The following is a 16,520-nucleotide window of genomic DNA, read 5'->3' as shown; positions in this document are numbered from 1 at the left end:
GTTCAATTGATTGAACCAAAAACCGAGTTGACATCCGATCTTTAAAAAATCATGAAACAAAACTTGGTCAAATCCAATCAAAAGTCGGGTTTGACCGAAAGAACCGCTTCAACCGGAGTCTAACCGGCTAAGATCTAAAGAAAAGTAAAGACGGACATTGGTTTGTGTAGTGGGGACCACTTAAAAACTAAATGCATGGGGCATGTGCTGTACACAATTGCCGCCAACATTGTGTGCCGTTTCTGACCATTGTTGTATTTTTGAGCTTTTTTAATTTTTTCCATCTTTTCCTTTTTTACCCTTTTTGTTTTCCTTTTGTGATTCTTCCTTTTAATTACTCTCAAATCTCTTCACAAACCCTACCATAAATCTCTCTCAAACAACTCCAATGGAAGATCTAAGTTTAAAAAGGAATAAAACATTAAAAAAAGAAAATAAAAAATTCACCTAGAAATATTTTATCAATTTTATGATTTGACCCTCAGAGTACTAGAAAACTATTATTACACCTAGAAACATTTTAGAACTTATAGCAATAGTCCTAATTTCTTGTATTACTTTTCAAATAAGCCCTTCAATTTGGTTCTAATTAAATTGTAAATTGCATAAATTGCTACTTAATTATACTACCTTATTTGTATTTTCTTGTAAAGTATCTTAGAAACATCAAATATACATTGAACCTACATTTCTTAGTATTAATATATTTTTAGAAATTCTACATAATATATTAATTTTTCAAATTAAATATATTTATGATATCACAATGATGCCATTCGGTTCTTGGATGGGTTCGACCAACCCATTGATCCCTAATTCTTGACCTATACTGAGTCGATAGCCGATTCGAGTTTCAAAACATAGCTTTTAGTAAGAGAAATTTGTTTTCTTCGGAATCATCTAAAGCGGGTGGGTTTCAATTCTGCTAACTTTTGATCTAAGATGGTATGGCTTTAGACCCATCAACATTCAGATCAAGGGTAGGTTTTTTTTTTTTTTTTTGGTCAAAGGTCAACTTCTATATATATGTATGATCAAGGGTAGATATTAGATAGAGGCGATTCTACGTTTCCTCTTAGGTATGATATCCTTGCCTAGGTCTAGCTTAGGTATGGTATCTTCTTAGATTTTCCCTTGACCTCTTTAGGTCCTTCCCTCCCCATAGCATCAAATAAATGTAATTATATCGTATCGGCAAAAAAAAAATTATATCCTCGCCTAGGTGCTTCTGCCACAAAATAGTGCAGCGAAATATTTTCCAAGAATTAAAAAAGAGAGGTGCTGGGAGGAAAGCCCTCGTCCCATTTAGCAACCCATATCTGATCAAAAGTTGTGCGCGTGATGGGCTCAACTAAAATGAGATACGGGCTCAAAATGAAACGGCCGATGCAGCCATGGTTTGAAGAATTTTGGGCTTAACTGAGCATTCCCACAAGAACATGATACTCTTTTTCTCTGTTATGAATTAATTATGTTCTTTTTTTCTTGAAACTAGACAATTGGCTTTAGTTTAATGAAAATTCTACATAAAATTCTTACCTTTGACATCAGGTATACCAAAATTTATAGACAGCCGACCCACCGAACCTTCTAACTTTGGCATGGCCATGGTTCCCATTTGGAACCGGAACCGGAATCAAAACCGTGGAACCAGAATCATGGTAGAACCTTGGATAAAGGTTTCGGTTCTCTAAAAAATAGAATCAGAACCAGAACCTTCGGTTCCAGAATCGTTAAAAAATAATTAAAAATAATTAATATAAGTAATAAGATAATTTGAAAAAATTAGTTGTGTTTAATAGGTTTTAAGAAAGTTTAAATTTTTAGCCTAGAATTAAGAAAGTTTAAGAAAGTAGTGAGACAAAGTCGAGGTTAAGCCTAGAATCACTAGAAATTCAAGCATGCGTGGATGATTGGACTAGAGCAGAATATAGACAACAAGAAATGGAAAAAGATGAAGAAGAAGAATTCAATTATACAACTGATTCTAGTGTCGTCGCAAGCAATGAAGATGATTAAATAATTAATGTTTGTTTTGATATTTCATCTCAATTTCAATGAAAAAATCATGCATTTTCTTTTCCATTTAAAATGATCACCATTTGATAGTGTAATGTATTTTTTAATTTGACAATGTAACGTACTTTTCATAAAATTTTTATTATCTATTTATTACTTTGTACTTTGTAGAATAATAATAAAATTAAAATATGATCTTATTTTGTATTTATTTTTTTACATTCTATTTGAAATTTTAAATATATTGTTATATTCGCATTAAAATTGGTAAGGATAAGGAATTAAATAAAATTGTATACAATCACACAGAACCAAAACCATCTTAGATGGTGCGGTTCTGGTTCTACCTCTTTGAAGAACCAGAACCGGCGGTTCTAGAACCGTGGCCATGCATCTAACTTCAGGAAAGAGGAGGAGGCGGATGCCGCTGCGGGTGAGAATTCAATTCATTCGCTTGTTCGTTGTGATTGGTTATTGAGTTTGATTGTTTGGATCGGTTATTTGATAATTTAGATCAATTTCAGTGGCTTTTTGGTGGTGATGTTATAAAAATGCCACTAAAATTGCTCAAAATACAGCAATCGCCACCGAAATTGGACCAATCAGAGGCTTCAATTTTGCAAATCAGCAATCCAATTGCAATCCAATTTCACTCATCCACGCTTTTATAATAATAATAATAATATAGATTTGGATTTTAAGCATGTAAAGGTGAAATCAGATTCTTGACTAGGAGTTCATCTCGTCAATCAGGATGCAGATGATCAAATCCGCTACAATATATTGTGAAAATCCGCAAGTTATTAGATCGGAATCATGAATGCAAATTGAGCCATTTTTGGAGGAATGGCAAGGCTTGTACCCATGCATTAGCTAAGGCAAGTCTTTTGAGTATGCAACTTGGGATTGTTTGCACAGAACCGGATTTGTTACTACTCACTAGCCAAGCCACGTTTTAATATGCAAGTCATGAAACTTCTTCTTTTCAATTTGGTACTTTTGTATTAATCTAACTATTGGATTGTTTTAAAGAAAAGAAGGGAATGGGGGAAACGAAGGAAAGATTTCACTGTCGTTGTTGTTGGATATTGCTGTGTTATAATTTAGCAACTCAATATCAAAGCATAACTGCCATTTGAAGATTAAATGGTAGAATCCAAGTACAGGCAAAAAATTTCACTCACACGCTAACGAGATAATCTAAGTAAAGCGGAACTAATATTGGTTGGATTCAAATGCTAATCATTTCAAACTAAAAATCTTCTGAAATGCCCCTAAGAAGAAGGCCTCAATGTCAGGAGGAGCAAAATATGCAATAGTGGTTGATGATCTTTTTGATAAGCACTGATCAGCAGCAGCTATTCTTCTCTTCTTTGGAGCTGATGGACATGTTCTAATCTCAGGTATTCTAAACCTCTTTGCCTTCGGTGTCGAATAAACAGCAGCATTCACCAAAAGATCTTTGCCATTATCCTCAATAAAGTTAATCTTCAAAGACCCTTTGCAAGCCTCAGCACTGCTGCAATGATCACAAGATAACTCCATGTTTTGCTGCTGCTGCTGCTTCTGCTAACTGTTTTTTCTCCTCCTCCTCCTCCTCCTTCTTCTTCTTCTTCTTCTTGTGTTATATACTGCCATGATAAAGGCTAATTGCCAAGTAATTAGTCTCCTCTGCTGTTCTTATCCAAAGAAACAGTTGAAAAGTGCTCATACTTTGTCAAAAAACGACACTTGATTTGCTCCTGCTATATCTTTGCCAAGGTAAGCAATGAGATAATGAGCTTGAAAAACACAAAATTATGGGTTTTTAGCATTGAGCGATACCCCATTGGACCGTTGAATAATTGGCTTCTTGGAAGAGGTTATGTCATACTCGTAATAGGTACAAGAAGAACACTACAACAGCAGCAACTGCTACCACTAATAAAGAAATTTCAATTTAGCACTTTTTGAACAATTCTAACTTTTACCCTTCTACCAATGTACCTTGAGACTTTGAACTTTTGTAGGGTTTTCATAGCTGTGAAAAAAAAAAAGGTTTTGCGGACATGCATTTACACTGACATAAATAAAGGTATGTTGGGTGGAGTTAATGAAATTTGATTGCTGGTTAAGTGGTTGGAGTTATCATACCTCTACACCAAATTTTATGTCTGTCAAGATTTTTTTTTTTTTTAAAAAAAAAAGAGAACAAAAATTTTAACTATCAAATCTATTAATGTGAAAATACAATAAGAGAGCAAAAATTTTCATGTTTATTAATTTGATGATCTCTGTTCAAATATTTGAGTTTTTAAATTAAAAATTAGTAGCTGTTTCTCTCGACCTCAAATGTATGTCTCAACTAGGGTGGAGTCTGCCTTCTAAATCTTTTTGTACAGATAGGCCATTACTAGAAGATGGAAATTTTTTTTCTTTTTTTTTTTTGGATAAGGACTTTAAACCTCCCGGTGGGAATGGAGAAAAATTAGTGTGTTCGGATAGAAGATTATTTGGGAGAATTATTTTTTTTTAAAATACTATAGTATTTTTTTTATGTGATATATGGAAGATGAAAAGATGATTGAAAAATATTTTTATGACACAATCAAATAAATTTTTACAAATAATGAGCTGTCCAAACACACACACATAGGTGGTATTTTATTTCTTGTTACGAATTATGAGAAATAGTGAAAATTTTGCGGGATAAATCATCCAGCCCAGACCACATGCATGTTAGGCTCACAACTTATTGTAGAGGGCCAGGTGGGCTCGCGTTGCTCCAGTGAGGCCCAAATTGTAAAGAAGTGATCTATACAATTAACCAAGAAAAGAAAATGAGAGGGAGTTTAGGCCGAAGAAGAAAAGGAAAAAGTAAAAAAGACAGAAATTAATTGTGTTGATGGCTTGGTGCTATCTTATGTTACACGCTACAATTGGTCTTGAAGCCACTGGGTTAGTGATCTGATATGTCTTCTCCAACCAATTCCTGGCCCAAATATAAATTTTTTTTCGGAGAGCTCAAAATCTTCATTTCAAGAAAGTTTCTTATATTTTAGAATTCCAGTTCAAAAGCATTTAAACAAAGAATTAATCTTTTATACACTGACCGTGTATGCATTTTCACCACTGAATATATGACACATAATCTGAATTTGAATTTGAAAATCAAAATTTTGCAGGTGCATCGTACATTCAACCGTGATAATAATGTATATGCTATCAGCGTATATAAGATTTACTTTTAAACAAAAGTCAGATCAAAGGGAAGAAAAGAGACCCTAAGCTTGGGAGTAGTAGTTTTAATTCTTGAGACGGTACAACTATGCAGAGAACAAATGAGGATGACATTTTGACTGCTTTGTTACGTGTACTTAATCAAAGGGTTAAAAGCACTAAGTTCCCCTAATGTTTGGTGCCATTTGCATTTTCTTTCTCGACGTTATTTTTGTTGCACTTTGCTCCCTCTGTTAAGCCGCTTCAGCTTTTACGATTAAAAAATGTCTGAAGTTTCAGTTTTGTCCTTGTCTTCGTTTTCCTCTATTCTTCTTTTCCTCCCCCAAACTTCTCATGTCACCCATTTCTAGCAATGAAATTATTTACTTTTTTTAAGAAAATCATGAACTAAGTTCCCAAAATATTTTAATTCTACTAAAGAAAAAATCTAGTCATATTAAGTAAATTTGAAACTTTACAATTGTTAAAAATATTTCCTCCTCAAATCATGAACATCAACAAATGGACATAAGATATAAATATGGTAAGATATCTCCCATACACGTCGTGAAAATTTTAATATTTTGACACAAAAGTTTTTTTTGTTAAAAGTACATGATATTCTTTTTTGATAAATGTACATAAAATGATTTTATTTTTATTTATGCAATAGATTTCAAGTGCATGTAATTTTCTTAAGGTATTTGGATCCCATTTTTATCAAATTCTACAGGTAAAACGACCTGTAGATCATTGAAATTCAATGACCTTTTTTGGTAAAATGACCTTCGGCAATAAGTTATTTTTTTACCGATACAATTTGGCAAAATGACTTTGCTGGCCATTTTTTGCCAATTTAATGACTTTTGTAGCCACAAAAAAAGTTTGATGACTGATCCGTACCCTGCTTGAGAGTTTAGTGACCTCTTTTACCATCCACTCTAAAAGTTTTGGTGCAAAACTATCGGTGTCATCCAACATTTCTCTGAAAGTGCAGTAATCAACTAAGTACTTGGAAAACATGCAATCCGGACTTTAACCCCCTCAACCAAAAAGAAAAAGGAGTGCCCAGCCTTGATGCACGATGAGTTATAGTTACTCAGTGTCAAGACTTTGTCGTTGCTATCACTTTTTTCTGTTCCCTTTTGGGCAGAATTTGCGCTCACTATCATTTCCCTGAGAAGCGTTATTAGGCAGCAAGCTTGACTTTTGTAGCCAAGAAGTTGGGAACAACTATGAACCATCAAAGGTGAGCATCAGTTTGAGCCGTCAAATCCATCCCTGACTGCAAAAATAAAAGGCTTTTTTCTAAACGTTTTATAGTTTTTAGCGTATCATTTTCGTACCTGATAATCTGTGCTGACAGCCTAATAAGACCTACAAAAATGTCTATTTGAATGTCTAATGGTTTAAACTTCAAAGCAAAGAAAATATCAATTCATGCTACACTGAAAAGGAGATCCACTACAAAAGAACAACACTAACGACAATGAAAAATTATAAAATTTCTGCACAGGCTTACTGATTAAAAAAATGCATCACAGAAATTCATTGCTCAAAATGGTTGCGACCCCTTAAAGCTGAGCAAAGGATGGAATATGCTCATCAGAGATCTTCAGATGATGGAATAAGCATATGGACTATAAAGGGTACAACCCTGCATTGATACTTGCATTTGCGCTGCTGTTACAATGAACTTAACTATACAATTGAGGGGGAAGAGGAACTTAAAATGGGAGGGTAGAAGCCTTTACCCCGATTCTGCATTTGATTCCAGTTTTCCTTCTGATGATGTCCTAGAATGGCAATGAGAAAAGAGAGGTGGTGGGATATCAACACTCAATGTGCCTTCTAGCACCTTAACTACCTCGCCCATTGAAGGTCTCATCCGTGCATCAGCTTGCAGGCACCAGAATGCAATTCTCAATGCTCGTTGCAACTCATCTGAACTCACACTTCCTTCCAATCGACTATCAACTATTTCGTAGCTTTGGTCAGCTAGCCATTTTTCATATGCCCATTCACAAGCATCGTCTGCATTTTGGCTTCCACTCATTATTTTCACCAACATCTTCCCAAAATCTCTAACATCTGCCTCTGCAGTTTGTTCGGTGTCTGATTCTTCACTAAGAAAAGTCTGCAACCCAAATTCACTCACCTTGACTTCAAAGTTATCATCTAAAAGCACATTTTCACATTTTAAATTCCCGTGACTTACGTAAACTCTACATCCTGTATGCAAGTAATAAATAGCCCTTGCCACTGCTAAGCAAATGCTTATCCTCCTTCTCCATGTCAATCTCTTGCACATTTTTGGATCTTCCAAACAATCTCCAAGTGAGCCGTTCTTTGCAAATTCATAGACCAAGAGCCTGTTGCTTGAATCACAACAGTAACCATCCAACTTTAACAGATTCTTATGAAATATACTTGCTATTTTAGAAACTGCACTCCTGAACTTCCTTTCTTCAATGCTTGTAGCCAAATCTTTGATTGCAACTGGTCGTTTATCTGGAAGTACACCTTTGAACACCTTGGGACCAATCTTGAGCTTAAAATTCTCTGTCAGCTCAGTAATCTCAGCATATGATAACATGATACAACCTCCGGTATTAGGATCCACATTACTAAAATCAGTTTTCTTCCTGATATATTTTCTTCTCCTCAAAAAGTAGAATCCAGCACAAAGTTGGATCACAAGAATTATGCCAAATGTTCCTGCAGCAACTCCAATAAGACAAGGAATGCAGATTTTCCGCAATGACTTTTGAATAAGTTTAGATTCAGGGGATTGAGGTAAAACTGCAACAGGATCTGAACATGTCTTTATCAGAGATATAGAACCCAATGAAGGATCAGACTTGCCACTCATATATCTAGTGTTTTTTATTCGGCATTGTGGAGTGCCATTGTTTATGAAGGTTACAGCAGTACAACGTGGGTCTTTCTCACACAAGGTTTTACATTCTTGCAGGTTGGTATGCACAATTGTATCGTTAGGCGGGTAAATTCCATATAGAAAAGTATGCTCATACAGAATCAGGGAAGAACCAGAATCACAATTTTCATCAGAGGAAGCCAAACATTTTGAGTTAAACTCACCAGCTGGCATGTATGGACATTTGCAAACTGGTAAGCCAGACTCGTTGAATACACAAATGCCATGGACGCCACAAGTTGCAAATACATCACACTGATTGTTGACAGCTTGCCAAACAGATCTCCATGAGCTTGAAGCATTTTGCCAAGAGTACAACCGAAGATTTCCATCAGCATCCAGCCTAAGAAACCGAAAATGTACGTTCGAATCATTGTGGTCGTCTCCAAAAATGGACCAAATAGACTTGGATGTTTGGTCAATTAATTGCAGTGTTCCATCAGCACTAAGTATTGCTCGATGAGCTGACTGGGATGGATTCCCACTGGTCCAGTAAATGATGCTAGTTTCCCACCTAAGTTGCAATTGACCAGAGTCACCCATATAAAGACTGTAATAGCTTGAAACAGGACTGTTACTAGGAGGCCGGAGTACATGGGAAGCAGAGAAATTCTGGCCTGGGAGAAGTGTATCAGAGGGATTATCAAAACTCTGCCAAACAGTGATCTTTTGTTTGTTCAGCAGGACAAAATTACCATCGTCACGAAGAAGAGCTGATACGACAGATGCATTACTAGTTTTGCTTGTCCAAGCAGTTATTCCAGTGTCAGAATCAAAAAGAAACAATTCCCCACTCTCATCAAGCTGGAAATATGACTTGTTACCAACTTTAAGGTCTGCTCCAGCCACCCAAACCACTGTTTGCTTATCTATAGGGATCGAACTTGAATTAAAGTGAATGCCAACTTTATATAGGTTGAAATAACTAAAAAATCCAATTGCAAAATCCCCATTGGAGGAGACCCAAAAGTTGTTATCTTCTACCGAGATTTTGGAGCCTAGTTGGATTTCTGAACTGACAACAAAGTTAAGGAGGAGGGTAAGAGAAACACAGAGCTGGACTGCTGTACTGAAGATCAATTTTGCTTGTCTAAGCATATCTGCATATGCTCAAAGATGAAGATAGCAACAGAATTGGACCACATCCAGCTGCCGCAGAACAAGAAGCAATGATTCAAATCTAACAGGGCAACAATTAAGCTAACAAAATTGCTAAGCTTTGAAACACGAGGAAACCTGTAGTTGCTTGGAAAAGACAAGCAGAAAGAAATGGCTATCATTTCGCCATAGGGAAGAGTATTCTAAACTGTCTTTATCATTTTGAAAGGACTGAAGTAATTTTGTAGAACTATTGGGTAGAGGAATCAAAAAGTCTTGTAATTTAGGTTTCTGTTAACTTAGTCAATATTTAAACCAAAGGCACATGTAGTTGAATGAAAGATGTAGAACGATAGAAAATAGACTGCAACATTTTAGAATATGATACCTGAAAAGGTATTCACAGTCCTCAAGCTTCAGGACAACTCTGGTAGATGCTTCTATTGGCAAGAGCTTGTATGCAGCCAGGGATACAACACTGGTTTGGTCCTAGTTGAAAAATTAACATGTTAGAAACAAATGAACCCACAGATGATGATTACACCAAAGAGCTCATGACCTAAAAAATTCAATCCTGGACCACCATGTATTCCACAAATGCATTTCAACATACATTTATTTTATGGATTTGATTGGGCCTGGTGTTGAAATCTTGGTTCAAATGGGACCCAATGCTGGTCAAAATTATGAGCCTAAAGGCTTATGCAATCACTTCGTGAACCTCAAACAGACAAGAAGAAGTGTTTTACAGGTATTCAAAGTTGTAAAGATCAAGGACTACTGAAACCATATGATATTGATATCACAAAAGAAAAAAAAAAAGAATATACATGAAGATATTATCACAAGTCAACACATAAAACAAAAGACTAATCTACTTTATTGGTTGGTCATTGATGGTAATTTTTACAAAAATTGCAGCTTTACACAACATTCTTTGTACTAAAAACTGTAACTTTTTCAAAACTTAAACCCAAATTAGGCCAATGGCCCATTGAAAAGAGCATTTGTGCAAGATCAAATTTTTACGTTCAAAGGAGAAACTGCAGGCAAAAATAAGTGAAGAATCAGTGTGAAGAATGTAGTTAAACCAGTAAAAATGCGTACAACTTCTTCTGGGATGGAACTAAATGCAGAGAAAATGAGAATCCATGTTTCAAACACTTCAAAACAACTGAGCAAAATACAATAATGTGGCGTTTTTCTTTTTTCCTTTGTTGCCAGAGTGAAAGAGGGAATACTATGTAAGAGAGATGTGGCCTAGTTGGAAGGTTGAATCCACTGCAGATTTGGTTGCATTGTCGCCGGAAATGGGAACGGAAGTCGTCGGAGTCAGTGGAGAGAATTCGCCGGAGAACCTTTGGCTTCGAGGATTTTGTTGTTAAAGAGTGTGAACTGTGGAAGTGAAGTCAAAGAGAACAAGCGAAAGTCTAATCCAGACATATGTCTTAACTCTTAAATTAATGTCACATAAATAGAAAATAATGCAGGCGCAGCAGCCGGTGGCCCACCATTTGTGTATCCATATATATAACCCAAAAAAAAAAAGAAAAAAAAATAGAGAATTGTAAGACGTAATTAATAATATTTGTTAGATGGAGTTATCAAATGGTAATTCTGCATTTTATAAGTTATAATCAGGACATACAAATTTCTCGCATAAATGCAAGATAGGGAAATAATTGTAATGTACAAAATTTTCACATAAATGCAAGATAGAATGATCGTCCCTTCTCTTGCATTTAAAACCTTCGTGACAAGGTTTAATTTATTCAAATTATCAACTGTTTTTGGAACTCATTTCACTAAATTTTCTTTGACAATTTTTAGACAATTTGAACTTTCCATATTGTAACTATTCTTTCTTTTTTTTTGGTAATAAAGTTTTACAATTTCAATAAATCAAATGATCGTATCGTTACAGAGAGATTGGTGTTATTTATTTTTCTGTTCTAAAGGGCATGGTCACCTTCTAAGTTAATTGCAAGTTAAAATTTTTATAAGAATATAAAGTTAATGTAGTAACCAACTCGTTTAGAAGGGGGACTCTCACTTTAATGTTTTAATTGTGTAAATAGTTAATGGAATTATACTGATGTAGATAAGGACCTTTCCTTTTGAACAAACTCTTTTTGCATATGTTAATAAAATATTTCGATCGTGTTTGGATTGTAATTTTTTGAAATTTTTATAGAAAATATACTATAATGATTTGATATATATGAAATAAAATATTATTAAAAAATATATTACAAAAAATATAGAGGTTTTTTTTTTGATGAAAAATCCCTTTCCATTTCTTGCTCAAAACCAAAAAAAAAAAAAAAAAACGTGTTATGGGGACGTTAGGTTAGGGTGGACACTGGACTCTTGGAATCTTCAATCGGATCTTTGACAGTTTGACTTTCAAGGCTTGGATGAGAATGTCGGGAGCACAGTACCAGAGCTCTGTTAAAAAATGCAACCCGTGTTATGGGCTTGGTACAATTTCAGAAACCTCCCTAAAATTTTTGACACTTTCACTATTCTCCCCTGAAATATTAGAGATTATACTAGCCTTCCTTGAACTAAACGTTTTGATAACCTAATAGGTCCACGTCATGAAAAAATACCATAAAAAAGTGTTTTGAGAAGTGAGATGATAAATTTGTTCCATGTATGCCCTTTTCTAATTGTTTTCAAGTTGCATTAGTAAAGAATGAAGCAATTAACAAAAATTAAGGAGTATAAGTGAAATTGAAAATGAAGCAGCAACGAGAAGCAACAATAATCTTTTACAATAGCTAGTGCAAAGTGCAACAGCTATATTTTCTGTCCTTTACAACTACACGTAAAGGATACGACTAGGTCTATATAGCTATTAGATTATCAATATAAGGATCTAAATATGGAGTAAAAAAAATTACCCTTTCTATTGTAGTTAGTGAGGTGAAAGTAAAGTATTGGTACAAAAAACATACATGGGAGTAACAAATCAGCAGAAAAGCATGAATAAATTTTGTCTCGACACAAGATTCAATAAAACAAGTCGTCCAGAAAAACCCTTCTATTTCTCTTGCTCATAAAGTCCTTGTCTAAGTCAAGTGATATCAATAAAAAAAAAATATCGCACCATATTAGGATAGCAATTAATGCCATTTGTTACTGTAATTACGACTGTTAATTTGAGATTAAATAAATGTCATCATTCTGGTTTAATTAGTTAATTTCATTTATTTAGTGCTCTAACCTTTTTTTTGTTAAATATCCATTTGTAATAAAGTTTTTTTTTTTTTTTAGTCTTAGGATAAATCAGTACTTCCTCTATATCTTATATAAGCAACAGAGTCCAAATTTCTAATAAGAGAAAGTCAGTGTAATTTCTAAAATCTCAAGGGAAATCAGTGAAATTTCTATAAAACCTCGGGAGAGGCTTCTATTATACCTAAGGGCTTTAATTACCATTTTAAACCACCACCTCAGTAGAGCTCTTTGCCTGGCAAATTGCAGAAGAAAAAGAATCACTCTCTCCCCTCGTATAATAATGTTTTGATGGTCTCATGATTTTGATTTGATCATTTTGTGTCGTTTTGGCGTACATTCATCATTACTATGGTTTATGTTCAAAATTAATCATGAAGGTTAGGCCATAGGCAACCATGACATTTTCCGATGTCTATTTCAAAAGCTATAAATCAACAATTACACCATTCACGTTCTGGCTGTAAATCTGAACGTCCAAACACGATTTTTTTTTTTTTCCTTTTGTCTTTCAAAAAAAAAAAACCGAACTTTTCCATCCGTCAAAATCTTGATAATAACATTGGTACGTCATACACTGTTAAACACTAATTAGTTGTCCGACTAATAAGTGCCCATTGGGAAAACATATAATTTAGGTTTGTTTGGATAGAGGATTATTTATTAAAATTTATTTGCTTACATGGGTTTGTCTGGATAGTGTATTATTTGAAATAAATACTGTAGCACTTTTTGTGATATGATATATGTGAGATAAAAAGGTGATTGAGAATATAAAAAGGTAGGTTGGGAAATGTGTTTGTGATGCAAGCGAAATATTATTTGGAATAATTTTGGTATCCAAACACTCCCACTATTATCATTACAATTTTCAACACACTTTTTTATCTTTTCAATTATCTTTTTATCTCACATACATCACATCACAAAAAGTGTTACAGTAAAAATATCTCAAATAATTTACAATCCAAACAGATCTATTATTGTTCCGAATCCAAATTCAAACAAAGATTAAAAGCATATATGAAAGGTTAGATGTCTAATCTATGAACTAGCCAAACAAGAAAAAAAAAAAAAAGAAAGAAAAAGGGAAAAGGTCTTGGTTGGTCACTTGCTCCAAACCTAATGTCATTTCTCAACAAGAAGCTGTCTCTCACGGATGCCATACTTTCTTGATGGGAAGTAAACAAACATATTGCTACCAATACCATGGAATTGTAACAGCAGATGATATGATTATTTAAAGAAGAGAAGCGGACAAGTAGGAACCAGCAGAAAATGGCCATGCCGTGCATGCAATCCAACAAAGTGGCTTTTGATCTCATCTCGTGACATCTCCACCACCGTATCCCTGGCTAATCACATTGGACCCATTTCATTATTGGGAGAATCACTCTTTTGCACTTTTCGGGGGTATTTATCCGGATTACTTCCATTGCCCGGTAGAGTTTTCCAATAATAGGTTTATGAAATTTTTTTTATATATTATTCTTTTTTATTTCACAGACAAGTTTATCCAAACACCAATGTAACGGCATATAATCTTTTATTATTTGAAATATTATTTAAAATAATTACTGTATCACTTTTTGTGATGTGATATATGTAAGATAAAAAGATAATTAAAAATATAAAAAGGTAAATTAGGAAATGTGATTATGATATAAGCGAAATATTATTTGAAAAAATTTAGTATCCAAACACTACTATTATACTGCTACAATGCTAAGAAGCACCTGCCAACACAAGTTAATCAAATGACAAGGACGAGCCACTTTTTTGACAAAAGATCATGTATTTAAATTATACTATTGATGTGATTAAGGGTTGTGTGGGTGAGTAATGTGTAAGAACTTTCATAAGCGACGTATGGTTCCAACAATATGTCCTGACTAATGAGAGTGATCGGAGTCGAATCTGTCCAAACTTTTTTTTCATCAAAAGGAAAAATAACATAAACTCAAGTGGATTTAGAGGAATGTAAAATAGAGTGACTTTTAATTGCAAATTCAAACTCATTTTAACCATAAGATTAGCATAAAAATAGGATCATGTCCTGACCTACAGTAATAACCAGAGTCGAATCCATTTAATTTTTTTTTAAAAAAAAAGAAACACCCTTATATTTGTTAATAACATAAACTTAAAGGGGATTTAGAGGAATGCAAAATAAATTGACCATTAACTGCAAATTCAAACTCATTTTAACCATGAGATTGGCATAAAAATTGTCTTCGAGACAGTAGTGAGATCTGGTACATTACCAATCGTGATGGCAGAGATTTTATTTACCAAAATAACCATCCAAATGAGGTCTTTTTTTGGGCTTTGGAATTTGGACATAAGCATGTCTCATACACAGCCATTGCTCAAAGTTTGTGGGCCTTTTGGTTTGCCTTCAGGTAGCCCGTCTAATTCTTATACAGGAATTACGAAAGAAGTGAATCTAGCGTGATGAGCCCAACAAAGTTTGCCTTGATTCCATCATAGCTAACAAGTTTAAGGCCCATAGTTTTTTATTCGTTTCTGCTTGTTAGCATTTGATGATTTGAAATTTGGATACTTTGTGGAAACATACTTCGGCGACAATTTGGGCCATGAGAGAGCCCATCCTCTGTTTAGTTGCGGTCGCCACACCAAACTCTCAAGGAAGAGTTTGAAAGACTAAGTGCCTGTTTGATAACATAAAAAAAGTGCTGAAATTGAATTCATTCAAACATTCAGATGTTGTAGGTGTTTGATAAATAAAAATTCACCTGCTGAACTTATTAAGTGGTGCTGAATTTGTATGTATTTTTTTCAGCACAAGAATCGTAGCTGAATGCTTAATTTGATAAGAATCAAGAGATTTACTTCAACTACTTTATTTTATCTACCAAATATATCCATGTTTGTTAATTACATTCAAAATCCTTATCTAATTAAACAACCTAATATTCCCTATTCAAAATCCTTATCTAATAAAACAAAACAACCTGATATTTTCTATTCAAAATTTTTTTTTAACAATAGTATTTTTTTGCAGTAATTTTCATCCACAAACATTTATATTTTGATATTTTTTTGTGCAGATAAATATTATTTATGTGATGCAGCTTATCCACACACATGTGGCTTTATGACACCATATCGAAATATTAGATATTGGTTATCTGATTTTCGAAATACTTCTCGTCCAAAATCAAAAGAAGAACGCTTTAACCAAACACATGCAAGATTGAGAAATGTAATTGAACGTGCTTTTGCAGTATTAAAAGCTCGTTTTTCCATTTTCAAAATGATGAAATCATACCCTTTTCTCACACAAAGAAACATTGTCACTGAATGCATTGCTCTTCACAATCATTGTCATTTTCATACCTAATAATTTTAAATTAATTAAATTATAGGTTCTATTTCCTTTTTGGATTAAAAGATAGAAGGGTAAAATTGTACAATTTAACTTATTAAACATTAAGTTATGAATATTTATCAAACAGTATAAATAGATTTAGCATTAAGATTCAGACATTCATATATCTCTTTTCAGTGCTTAAAATTCAGCAAATTAATTATTTCAGTATTCAGAATTCAGATTCAGTGTTATCAAACGGAGCCTAAGTACCTGTTTGATAACATAAAAAAGTGTTGAAACTGAATTCATTCAGACATTCAGATGTCGTAGGTGTTTGATAAATAAAAATTCACCTGCTGAACTTATTAAGTGGTGCTGAATTTGTATGTATTTTTTTCAGCACAAGAATCGTAGTTGAATGCTTAATTTGATAAGAATCAAGAGATTTACTTCAACTACTTTATCTTATCTATCAAATATATCCCTATTTGTTAATTACATTCAAATTCCTTATCTAATTAAACAACCTAATATTCCCTATTCAAAATCCTTATCTAATTCGACAAAACAACCTGATATTCTCTATTCAAAAATTTTTTTTAACAATAGTATTTTTTTTTTTGCAGTAATTTTCATCCACAAACATTTTTATTTTGATATATATATTTTTGTGCAGATAAATATTATTTATGT

General features: G+C 33.7%; 1 protein-coding gene across 1 annotated transcript; it reads right to left on the bottom strand.

The window, feature by feature from the left end:
- Nucleotides 1–6,682: 6,682 nt before the first annotated feature.
- Nucleotides 6,683–10,668, bottom strand: LOC113691345 (G-type lectin S-receptor-like serine/threonine-protein kinase SD3-1). The gene is made up of 3 exons (XM_027209444.2): nucleotides 10,495–10,668; nucleotides 9,642–9,742; nucleotides 6,683–9,304 (listed from the first exon to the last, which is right to left on the bottom strand). The coding sequence occupies exon 3, from the start codon at nucleotides 9,251–9,253 to the stop codon at nucleotides 6,968–6,970; it is 2,286 nt and encodes a 761-aa protein (XP_027065245.1). The 5' UTR covers nucleotides 9,254–9,304; nucleotides 9,642–9,742; nucleotides 10,495–10,668; the 3' UTR covers nucleotides 6,683–6,967.
- Nucleotides 10,669–16,520: the final 5,852 nt, after the last annotated feature.

Source organism: Coffea arabica, chromosome 6c, assembly GCF_036785885.1.
Source record: "Coffea arabica cultivar ET-39 chromosome 6c, Coffea Arabica ET-39 HiFi, whole genome shotgun sequence".
Taxonomy (NCBI): domain Eukaryota; kingdom Viridiplantae; phylum Streptophyta; class Magnoliopsida; order Gentianales; family Rubiaceae; genus Coffea; species Coffea arabica.
This window is presented reverse-complemented; position numbering and strand designations above follow the sequence as displayed.

Coding starts and splice junctions, on each gene's coding strand:
- LOC113691345 (XM_027209444.2), bottom strand. CDS start 9,253: ATGCTTAGACAAGCAAAATTGATCTTCAGTACAGCAGTCCAGCTCTGT.